This window comes from Tenrec ecaudatus, chromosome 5 (assembly GCF_050624435.1).
Source record: "Tenrec ecaudatus isolate mTenEca1 chromosome 5, mTenEca1.hap1, whole genome shotgun sequence".
Lineage (NCBI taxonomy): Eukaryota > Metazoa > Chordata > Mammalia > Afrosoricida > Tenrecidae > Tenrec > Tenrec ecaudatus.
The window spans coordinates 150,301,514-150,313,667 of NC_134534.1; the positions used below are offsets into that span (position 1 = coordinate 150,301,514).

Genomic DNA, 12,154 nt, shown 5'->3' on the forward strand with positions numbered 1-12,154 from the left:
GGCAAATGGAGACCCTGAAAGCGCCACTCCCACAGGCTTTACTCCATTCATGGCACCGTGGGGGCTCTACTTTGAGAAAGCACCTCCTGCTCAGTCACATTCTGAGTGCCTTCTGACCCAACACTGTTCTGCTTCCATTCCTTAGGCCTTTAGGATCAGACAATGCTTTCCTACTGTGTGTAAGGTTTTCCATGGCTACTTCCCCTAAATTGGGCAATTGATTCCTTCTTCAAAGAAGGAAGTGTCATCCATGGCCCTCTGAACACTGGGTACACAGAACTTAGCTCTAGTACCGTTCCCTGATCTGATCTTAGGTTTTATTATTTACAATCCTTAGATCAAGCAGCCTGGTGTGCTTCTTCCACATGCATGACACCTTACTTAGATCCCACTTCTTTTAAGACAAGTCTTTAAGACTCCAGATGCTCTTCCTTCTGATAGCCAAGCACCATCTGATTTCTTCACCATACGTTTCTATAGCACCTATATTTTCAATAATTTCTTCTTGAGAGAAAGGATTGAGTAGAAACCCAAGTGATTTCTTTTTGTTTGTTGACTTTATACCCTGCAACTTTGCTAAAGTCTTCTATTAGTTCTAGAAATGTTATTATGAACCCTTGGGGATAGTCTCTATCTGAGATTGACCATCTCATCCATGAATAGAGATCAGGATACCTTTCATTTCTTTTTCTTGTCTTCTTACTCTGGCTAGAACTTCTGGTGCTGAAAGTGTGCATCTTACCTTGTTCCCAATTCCAACAAGGAGTCTCTCAGTCTTTCTCCATTGTGTGTAATGTTGGCTGTTGGCCTTTCACATATGCCTTCAATGCTATTGAGGAATTTCCCTTCGATTCCAATCTTCTTTAGGGTGTTTGGTAAGAAAAGCATTGGATTTATCAAATGCCCTTTCCGCATCCATATAAGTGATCATGTGATGTTTTCCCTTTGTTCTATCAATGTGGTGCATTATCTTCTGTAGAATTTAGGTTTCAGGAGGACAAAGTACATGGTAAACGCATATTCTGAAGAACAATAAAGCTGGTCGAGCTTCTCCCTTGCCCTGCAGGCATGGATTCTATAAAAGATGCCCCAATTAATAGCAAAGGAGCGATAATCCTTCAGATTGCCTGCCCAGGCAGCAGCTCCTCGATTAATTTAATTTATTTATTTGCAATTTATACCCAGGCTGCTTCCAAAGAGGATTTGTGACCGCACTCTGGGCTAATAAAGGATCTAAATTAAGGCATTGCCTTGCTTCCAAAGTGCTGCTTTGATATAAACATTTAGTGATGGGCCAGGCTGCAGGACTGTAAAAGCTGTAACTGCTGTTTCGCTGTCACTCTGATCGGCGGCCCTTCAAGGGTGATGAGTGCCTGGGGAAGCCATCTAACAAGCTTCCCCATGACAACCTTCCGATAGATCACCAGGAATTTCGTAAAATAAGCTTCCCCAAATAGCACACGTAGATTAGCAACTGATCGGATTATACAAGTAACCAAGTGGGAGCACATCACAGAGCTCTATACAGATGGGGAAACTGAGGCCCTGTTAGGGAAGGGAAAGGCCTAGGACCTCTTCCTAGCCTAAGCTCTGCCAACCCCACATTCAGAAACTTTTCTCAGAAACTCCTTGCAGTGTTCCCAGCCCAATAATCACAGCTGAACCAATTGGATGATCGTTGAGATTTCGAAAGCAAACAAGCAGCCATCTAGCCCAGAAGTAACCAAGCCCACATGGAAGCAGCACACCAACATAGGTGATCATGAAGGGCAGAGGAGACCAGGTCTCCAACAACAAAGGTGGGGTGGTGGTGAGAATCACATCACCATGAAAGAGGGGGAGTGCGTGACGGGGACCCAATGCCCATCTGTAGACAGCTGGACACCCCTTCCAGAGGGGTAGTGTGGAGGAGATGGGCCACTCAGGGTTCAGTGTAGCAACAATGGAACTAAAAACCTTCCTCTAGTTCCTGAACGCTTCCTCCCCTTCCAATCATCATGACCCCAATTCTACCTTGCCTTGCGGACCTGGTTATACCAGAGGATGTACAGTGGTGCAGTGGGGATCTGGAGGCACAGGGAATCTAGGACAGACAAACCCCTCAACACCAGCGGTGGGAGTGGTGACACCAGGAGGGAAGGGGGTGTAGAAAGGGAGAACCGATCTCGGAGATCTATGTGTAACCTCCTCTCTGGGAGATGGGCAATGGGGAGGCGGGTGAGGGGAGATGCCGGGGAGTGTAAGATAAGATATAATAATTACTTATAAACTATCAAGGGACCAGGGGTGGGATCGGGGAGGGAGGGGGACAGGGGAAAAAAAGGGAAACCGAGCTGATTCCAGGAACCTAAGTGGAAGGTGAATTATGAGAATGACAAGTGCAACGAATGTATAAGGGTGCTTTGCTCAATTGATGTATGCACAGATTGTGATAAGAGCCTTATGAGCCCCAATAAAAAGATTTTAAAAAAATCCTGATATTGAACCAATCCATGAAAGCAACATTTGGACACTGCTGCCCATTATAAGTCATGATGTTTATTCATCTCCTTATTTAGTTAAGAGGTTATACCATGCACAAGGGGCTTCTAAAAGTTAATGGGAAACTTGAATGAAAAGATAAGGAGTTTTTCCCTAGTCAATTACTATGCTCTCTAAGGCTGTACTGTTGTCAGAAGCTGTTTTGGTATTCTCGTCTGGCTAGCCTTATGCTAAGTATCCCTAAGACCATTTGAGCTACGCTTTTTTGAGCTAGGATATAATTTTAAATGCACTTTTCAGCCTCTTATCTCATGGCCACACTTTACCTTTATAAGCTTCCTTAATGTGTGCTTATGAATGACAACTTTTAATTTCTCTTCTCCCACCAAGTCTTTGAAATCTGGATTTCTTTTACATTTGTGTCCCATCTTTCTTGGAACTAGTCACATTCAAAATACATGTTGCTTGTGGGTGCTGTATTAAACAGTCTAGCCTAGGATTTCTGATTCTGTCTTGCAAAATTGCTTAAGGTTAAAAAAAAAGACTTGGGTTACGGAAGAAAGGTCTTATGTTTGGCGTCTCTGGTATCAGTGCTTTGGTTGTGGGTGTAGGTGGCTTCGAGTTGACCCTGTCTCATGATAACTCTAGTAGAGCAGAACAAAATACCGCCTGATGCTGCATAATCCTCATAGCTGTTGTTATGTTTGAAGCCATTTTTACAGCCATTGAGTCAATTTATCACAACAAGGATCTTTCTCTTTGGGACTGGCTCTCTGCTTCCCTAAACAGATGTCTTTTTCCAAGGACCAATTCTTCTTGATAATATGTCCAAGTTGCTCATGAGGGAGGGGGGAGCAGGGAGGGAGGAGGAAAAAAGGAGAAAAAAAAGAGGACCTGATGCAAAGGGCTTAAGTGGAGAGCAAATGCTTTGAAATTGATTAGGGCAAAGAATATATGGATGTGCTTTATACAATTGATGTATGCACATGTATGGATTGTGATAAGAGTTGTATGAGCCCCTAATAAAATGTAAAAACAAAAAACATGTCCAAGTTACACGAGATGAAGTCTTGTCATCCTCAGTTCTAAGGAGCATTCTGGCTGCACCTCTCCTAAAACAAACCTGTTTGTTCGTTTGGCAAACCAGACACTGCCATCATGTTGATTCTGACTCACAGTGACCCCGTAGGTTTTTGATGCTATAGATCTTTATGGAAGCAGATCAACCTCATCTTTCACACATGGAGTGCCTGGTGGTTTCAAACTGCTGACCTTACACTTAGCAGTCCAACTTATAACCCACTCTGCCACTAGGGCTCATCTGGACAGTTGAAGTATACTCAGTATTATCTTAGGAAACATCATAATTCAAATGCATCAACTCTCCTTTAATCTTCCTATCCATTGTCCATCTTCCACATGCATAGGAGGCCTGCTTGCATCAGGTGCACCTTGAAGCAACATCTTTGCTCTTTAATCGCTTAAGGCAGTCATGAGCAGTTCACGCAGCAGACTGCTGTGTCTACGAACTTTCGTTGTGACTCCAAGTAAAACGAAGAACTTGGCGTCTTTGGTCTGTTCTCCACTTATCACAATGCTGCTGTCGGGACTTTTGTCTCCTGCACCGTGAGGTGTAATCCGTGCTCAAGGCTCCGTGGTCTTGGATCTGATCAGGACGTGCTTCAAGACCTCATTACTTTCAGCACACTAGGGTGTGTCGTCTGCTTATTGCAACTTGCCAAGGAGTCTCCAGCCAACCCTGATGTTTTGTTCTTCACATAATCCAGGCTTTAGGATGCTTTGCTCAGCATGCAGATTGAACAGATTTAGTGAAAGAATACAACCCTGATGCACACCCTTACTGGTTTTCAAACCATGCACTATTTCTTTGTTTTGTTCCAACAACTGCTCCTTGGCCTATGTACAAGGTCCTCGTGAGCACAACGAAGTGTTCTGGAGTTCCTTTTGTGTGTGTGCAATGTTATCCATAGTTTGCTATGATCCACACAGTCAAATATATTCGCATAGCCAATAAATACAAGTACCCTGTCTGGTATCCTCTGATTTCAGTCAAGATTCATCTGATGTCAGCAATGATAATCCCTTATGGATTTACTCATCCATAAATCGGATATTTCTCTTAGCCCAAACTGAAAACCCAAGCCACAAAACACTGGGCTATTGAATAGATTATGACTCATAATGACCCTTTAGGGCAGAATAGAAATGCCTCTGTGGGTTTCCTAGGCTATAAATGATTACAGGAGCAGAAAGCCTCCTCTTTCTTCAGAGGAGCTGCTGTTAGCTTCCAGTTGATGACCTTGAACTAGCAGCCCAACATGTAACTTGCCACCAGGGCTCCTAATCTCACGGTGAACTGAAAACTCTTCGCATAGTTTGGTCTTTGAAATAACCAGACTAGATTGAAATGCACTGGCATCTGCATTTCTCGGAATTCTCCTGAGACACCTCCAATGAACACTTTTCTCTCCTTGCCTCCCTCCCCCACCCCACCCCCATCCATACCCAACAGTGTCCCCAGCACTCTTCTCTCTGGCCCACGACACTCATCGAGCTGCATTAGGACTAGCGGTGATGATTTGGTCCCTTCCAATAGACTAAAACTATCTCAGAGATGAGAGGGAGTGTAACTTCTTCATTCCTATATCCCATCCGCCAATCAGGAGCCCTGGTGGCACTGTGGTTAAAGCGCTCAGCTGCTAACTGGAACCCGCCAGCGCTCCACAGGACAAAGAGATGGTAGTCTGTTTCTATAAAGAGTTACTACCTTGGAAACTAGCTCTACTTTCTTCTATGAGTCAGAATGGATTCCACGGGAGTGGGTTTGGTTCGTGTAATCCAAAGCGGCACAGTGCAAGGGCTAATTGATTCATTAATGCATTAATGACGTTGGAAAGCTGCTGAGTGGGAAATGCTGTGGGAAACATAGACGCTGACTGCTCCTCCTGGAGAAACAGTCAACACTGTTCTCGGCAAATCCTCCCTTAGTCTCCTCAGGTAAATGAAAACGATGGCACTGAAGCTTTTCGCCTGCTAGGTCAACTGTGGAGTCCCCAGTTGGTGCACCTGGCTAACTGGGCTGCTAATGACAAGGCTGAAAGTGTGAGCTCACCCGGAGGGGCACTGGGAGAAAGGACTGAGCGATCTGCTTTCAAGACTTGGCCATTGAAAATCTTGTGGAGCACAGTGCTGCTCCATCTGGGTCACCAAGAGTCAGGCTCAACTCCATGACAAGTGGCAGATGAGTCAGCTCTGCAGGTCTACAGGCTTAGGCAGGATGTGACACTGCCTCCAGGGCTTCCAGACCTTGCGCTCAGGATGACCACAGGATTTATCGTCAAACTGGAAAACTTTGAGAGCGACAAGTGGGGCTATTAATAAATCTATCAGGCTGGAAGATAGAAACGGAGGCTGGCCCAAGTAAAGTGGAAGAAGCCCTCCCTAAAGAAATCTGTCCTGATGGAGTGTCTTTTGTGGAATGAGAAAGGTTTTCACCATCCATCTGAACGCTCGGTTGTCCCAGTGTTGCTGTGACAAACCTTCACCCCCACCTCCTCTTCCTATGATGCTGGCTCAGATTCAGACATAAAACAGGGCCACTAAAGACTGAGTGAATGGATGGCTCTGCTGTGATCTCATTCATCCAACAAACATTTGCTGTTCATTGCTCAAAAGCCGGCTCTCCCTCATGGAGACCATGTGCACAACAGAGCGGTATTGGCCAGCCCACAGCACTGTCATGAGAGCCAGTATGCATGCCTGTGTTCTGCGGCCATTGCAGGGCCCTCCATTGCAGGGGCTCCCCTTTTAGCACTGTATCAGACGATGCTGTGTCTGAAAGGCTGTGTCCCTAGGCTTGTTTGTTATTGGATGCTGTTCAGAAGTAGGTTACTGTCAGATCTTTCTTTGTAATCTGTTTTAGTCTGGAAGCTCCACTGAGATCTGATCACCATTTGAATTATGGGCACAGCCTCCAGCTTCACAGGATCCCTTGCAGCATAGAGGTTAGACATTGGGCTACTAACTTCAAGGTTAGCAGTTAGAAACTACCATCTGCCCCTTGGGAGAAAGATGGGGTTTTCTACTCCTATAAAGAGTTACGGTCTCAGAAACTCACAGCATCATTCTACCCTGTCCTGTGGGTTCTGTATGAGTTGACATTGACTCTATGGCAGTGAGTTTGGGTTTTATTTTTTGGAACTTCTTCTGGGAGTAGAAAGTCTCATCTTTCTGAGGGGCTGGTGGTTTTGAACATCAGACCTTATAGTTAGCAGCGTAATGTGTAACCACTATGCCACCAGCCTCATGAGTTTTCCTTTATGGAAACACTATGCCTCATACTTAAGTCCTAAGAGCCACTTAGGGCTGAGCTCACTGGTTGGCTCCCCGGATGGGCGTGAGACTGATGAGACTGCAGCCTGGGGAGCAGGAGGAGCACTCACCCTGACCACAGAGAATGTCTCAGCCATGGCCAGTCAACAGAGGCAGGAAGTTTCAAAACTGGCACTTGGACTGAAGCACTCTGGAAAGAGAAGCCCTAGTTCCCCTAGGAAGATGAAAGCTGGTTGAACAATAGCCCGGAGATGCTCATGAGCATCCTTTCATCTTTTAAAAATTTAATTTTTTTACATCATCTTAAGGATCAAAGTTTCCCGACAATAAATCTGATAAAGAGGAAAAAGGTGTCAAGAGATGGAAAGATTTTAAGGACATGTTGAGGACGTGTATTCAGCCATGCCCAAAGCTACATAATGACAGGCTTTCGGCTGTTAAGCGAATGCATGCTTAAGCTAGTCTTCTCAGGCTCCTGCCACTTAAAATCTAGAAAAGACTCCCAACGAAGAAGGGTAAGTTCACAGAGAAGATGATCCCAAGGGTAGGCCTTGAACACTGAGGCCATTAGGCAAAGAAAGAGTCAGGGCCTTGCCCTGGGGAAACCGCATGAGCAAAGGCACCGAAGTGAAATGAATTCCCACACGAAGATATCCCAGGGTCCGAGCGGAGTGCTGGTCAGCTTTGCCTTACCCGTTTATCCGATGGTATCCCGTGAGGACAGTTGTTGGCCGACACAGTGAGGGTTACTGTCTCACTCAGGGAGGTGAAGGTGACCACCATGGAGTCCTGCCCCATCACTGTCAGCTTCATTTGGTCATTCACCTGCAGGCGAAGGCATGAAAGGTTACGGACCCTGCTTCTATAGTCCATCTCCCCATCCTGACCCCGTCACAGGCACTATGCTGTAGTTGTTCGGAGCCGTCAATGGCTCGTGGCCACTCTATGTGCAGCAGCACAATGAAGCCCGGCCGGCTCTGCACCAGCCTCACATGGCTCCCATGCTTGAGCCCATTGTTGCAGCCACTGTAGCAGCCAATCTCGTTGAGGAATGTCCTCTTTTTATTTTTTACCACCCCTCTACTTTACCAAGGTGTCCTTCTCCAGGGACTGGAAAGTTCTATGACGTGTGAAACACTAGAAAGGCTGGCCCATTCTTGAGGCAAGAGATAATCCGCAAAAGGCAGTTCTGTTAGATATGATGTGGATACGGGAATTATCAGACAAGGAGGTGAAAACTGGTCATTTAACTCCTTTCAGTGAAGGATAGAAAAATATACTCTTAGTGAACAACAAAAAGTGGGAAATCTAAGCAGAGAAATAGGAGACATGAAAAACGAAATGGGGAGGGCAGAGAGGTAGTGGCCAGGTAAACCAGCTTCCAGAAAGTTCTCGGTATCCTGAGGTCTGCAGGCATCCGGCAAGAGCCCTCTGCACTACCAAGGTGCCCAAAAGGAACGTAGGCTCAGCTAAAGGGGCAGCGAAGGAGGAGCCTAAGAGGAGGTCAGTGAGGTTGTCAGTGAAACCCCTGCCTGTGAAAGTGGACACAAAGCCAAAGGAAAAAAAAAAGGAACAGGAAATGATGAAAACGTGCAAGCAAAGGGAAAAGGGGAACAAAGGAAAACAGGATGAAACGGCTCACGAAGAAACTAAGGAAGATGTACCTGCTGAAAATGGAGAAACGAAAAACGAGGAGAGTCTGGCCTCTGATGAAGCAGGAGGAAAAGATGCTAAGTCCGATTCATGTTCATCTACCACACCTTCTCAGTGGGCCCTGTGATCTCCCTTCTTGTACAATCCAGAGGAAATTTTTTTTGCAACTATTTCGTATGTGCAAGTTTTTAGTTCTAGAAACAAGATTTTAAAAGAGGAAATCCTACTTCGTCCCATTTTATAAAAAGTGTAAACCCTTAAAAAAATCATTTACTGGTTGTTTATTTTCTGGTACAACCAGAAAATAGTGAGATGTTGAATTGTGGGAAGATCTGACTGTCTTGGATGTCAACCTAACATTCCATGGGATGGGGGGATGTTTTTGTATCACTAATACAAAACAGTTTATGGTAATTTGGAGTCACTGTCATGCATTTGTATGACTTGAACATTAAAAATTTTGTTTCCATGTTGTTTTTAAAAATAGAGTTGTGTCTGAAACCCATTCTGTCATCCTGGGTTTCTTGTCGGAACTGTGTGCGTTCTGTAACACCTTTGGTCGTGGTCGTCTGGCTTTTACGATCACTTTGTCATGTGCCGTGAAGGGCTGAACATTGTGTTGTGTGTATGACATCAAATTGTGAATTAGTGGAATGTAAGTTGTAACATATTAACAACATTTGAAGATAATGGTACGTGATAACCTCTTTAAAAAATTGCCTCCACGTGGAGTAGGGAACCAGTGGAGAGGTCTGGGAGGCTGGCCCCAGCACCATAAATTAAGTGGATTCCTGCCCCTCCCCCGAAAAGAATTTGTTCCAAAGAACGACATTGACTTTGCAGCTCTGGGAGATGGACATATCTGATCAGAGCACATGGGAGCAGATGAAGGGGCAGGAGGAGAGAGTGGAACACAGCCTGGCCCACCAGGCCGTGAGGATGATGTTCCTGAGTAGAGCAGCCAGTCCACAGAGAGAACAACATGGCTGGCCCCACGATGAGAAATGATGCCAATCAGTGACTAAGGGCGATACAGGAGACAGCACCGGAGACACAGTGTGGGAATTGCACCTGACCTGATCCCACCACACCAAGGCAAATCACTGGGGGAGTGCAGCGGAACAGCAAGGGAATGGAGTGGCAAGGTCCCCAGGGAATGCTGAAAGTGGACTTTGGGGCCAGGGCGTGGTGCCCCAACAGACTGGACTGGAAAACACTCGTAAGGGCCAGCAAACGATCCCTGAACTAGCTACAAGCTTTTCTCTTGTGAAGTGTTTTGTTTTGTTCTTTGTCAATGATTTGTTTTTATTGTTTTGTTGTCTTCTTGTATACTGTTGCTTTGTTTTCCTCTGTCTTGTTTTCGTGCATGTTAGTGTCTCCACAGGTCTGTCTGAATAGGACAGGCTGGATGAACTATCTGGAGGAAAAACAATGGGACCGACAGTTCCGGGGGGACTTGGGGTGGGGGGTAGGGGGGGTAAGGAAGTGGTGTTAACAAACACAGGGACAAGGGAACAACATGGGGCCCAAAATGGTAGAGAGGGGGGAGTGGCAGGCCTGGTGGGAAATGATCAAGGGTAAGGTTGCATAGAGAAGAGGTATACTCTAGCCCAGGTGGCGACGAAGCATGGTAGTAGGGCAGGAGGAAAGTCAAGGGAGATGGAGGAAAGAGCTAGGAGTGAAAGGGCATTTATGGAGGTATAGACAAAGACACGTACATGCAAATATATATAGGAGGATGGGGAAATAGATCTATGTGTCTATATTTATAGGTTAAGTATTAAGGTGGCGGAAGGACCTTGGGCCTCTACTCAAACACTCCCTCAATGCATGAATACTTTCTTTTATTAATTGGAACTCTATGATGCTCACTCTCCCGACACAACGGCTGGAGCCAAAGTGGGTGAACAAGTAAATGTGGTGAAGAAAGCTGATGGTGCCTAGCTATCAAAAGAGATAGTGACTGGGGTCTTAAAGGCTTGAAGATAAACAAGCGGCCATCTAGCTCAGAAGCAACAAAGTCCACATGGAAGAACACACCAGCCTGTGTGATCGAGTGGTCCCGAAGGGATCAGTTACCAGGCATCAAAGAACAAAAAAATCATATCATTGACTGCACACCTCCATGATAGGATCGCTGAAGACAAATGGGTGCATAAGCAAATGTGGTGAAGAAAGCTGATGGTGCCCGGCTATCAAAAGAGATAGTGTCTGGGGTCTTAAAGGCTTGAAGGTGAACACGTGGCCATCTAGCTCAGAATCAAAAAAGCCCACATGGAAGAAGCACACCGGCCAGTGCGATCACAAGGTGCCAAAGGGACCAGGTATAAGGCATCACGCAAGAAAAAAATATATGTGTGTGTGTGTGTATGTATATATATATATATATATACCATATTGAATGAAGGGGGAATTGCAGAGTGGAGACCCAAGGCCCAAGTGTCGGCCAATGAACATCCCCTCATGGAGGGGTTTAGGAGAGGAGATGGGTTAATTAGGGTGCGAGGTAGTACCGATGAAGAACACAGCTTTCCCCAGATCCTGGATGCTTCCTCCCCCCAACTACCATGATCCGAATTCTACCTTGCAGGGCTGGATAGGGCAGAGGTTGCACACTGGTACATATGAGGGCTGGAGGCACAGGGAATCCAGGGTGGATGATACCTTCAGGACCAAGGGTGTGAGGGGCAATGCTGGGAAAGTGGAGGGTGAGTGGGTTGGAAAGGGGGAACTGATTACAAGGATTACAAGGATCCACATGTGACCTCTTCCCTGGGAGAGGGACAGCAGAGAAGGGGGGAAAGGGGGACTCCGGATAGGGCAAGATATGACAAAATAACGATGTATAAATTACCAAGGGCACATGAGGGAGGAGTGAGTGGGGAGGGAGGGGAAAAAAAAGAGGACCTGATGCAAAGGGCTTAAGTGGAAAGAAGATGCTTTGAGAATGATTGGGGCAGGGAACGTATGGATGTGCTTTATACAGTTGATGTATGTATATGTATGGATTGTGATAAGAGTTGTATGAGTCCCTAATAAAATGTAAAAAAAGAAAAGAAGAGAGAAAATGATTAGGGCAAAGAATGTACAGATGTGCTTTATACAATTGATTTATGTATATGTATGGATTGTGATAAGAGTTGTATGAGTCCCTGATAAATTGTTTTTAAAAAATTGCCTCCAAATTTAAAGCTGAAAGTTGCTGAAATTTTAAAAAGAATTACATCTCCATGGCATTTTAGGATTTGAGTCTGTGCATTAAGAATGGTGTACAAATTGTGCATAATATCTCTGTACTGATCTCAAAACAACCTATAAAATGTCAGTTACAAAAGAAAAGGAAAAGTAGATGGAATTTCTAAATATGATAAATATAATATCTGAAATAATTTCACAGGATGGAAAGAGAATAGAGCATAGAAAAAAGAAAGCATAGAGAAAAAAAATGTTTTTCTAAAACTATTTCAGAAGACTCCCCAGATTTACGAAAAGTGGTAAATCCCAAATACAATAAATATGAAGGCGACCATAGTTGAACTTAGGAAATCAAAGAAAAGCTAAAATCGTGAAAGTAGCTAGAGGAAATGGGCAATAATTGAAGGTCCACAGACTTCCCATCTTGAACTATGAAGGACAGAATGTGGTAGAACATCATTTCACACGAAAA

At 45.0% G+C, this 12,154-nt stretch overlaps 1 protein-coding gene across 1 annotated transcript in view; it reads right to left on the minus strand.

The window, feature by feature from the left end:
- Nucleotides 1–12,154, minus strand: part of C5H3orf20 (chromosome 5 C3orf20 homolog) — a 104,941-nt gene that overhangs the window by 43,644 nt on the left and 49,143 nt on the right. Inside the window, exon 8 of the mRNA XM_075550893.1 lies at nt 7,528–7,659. Coding sequence (XP_075407008.1) covers nt 7,528–7,659 — 132 coding nt within the window. The remainder of the gene's footprint in view (nt 1–7,527; nt 7,660–12,154) is intronic.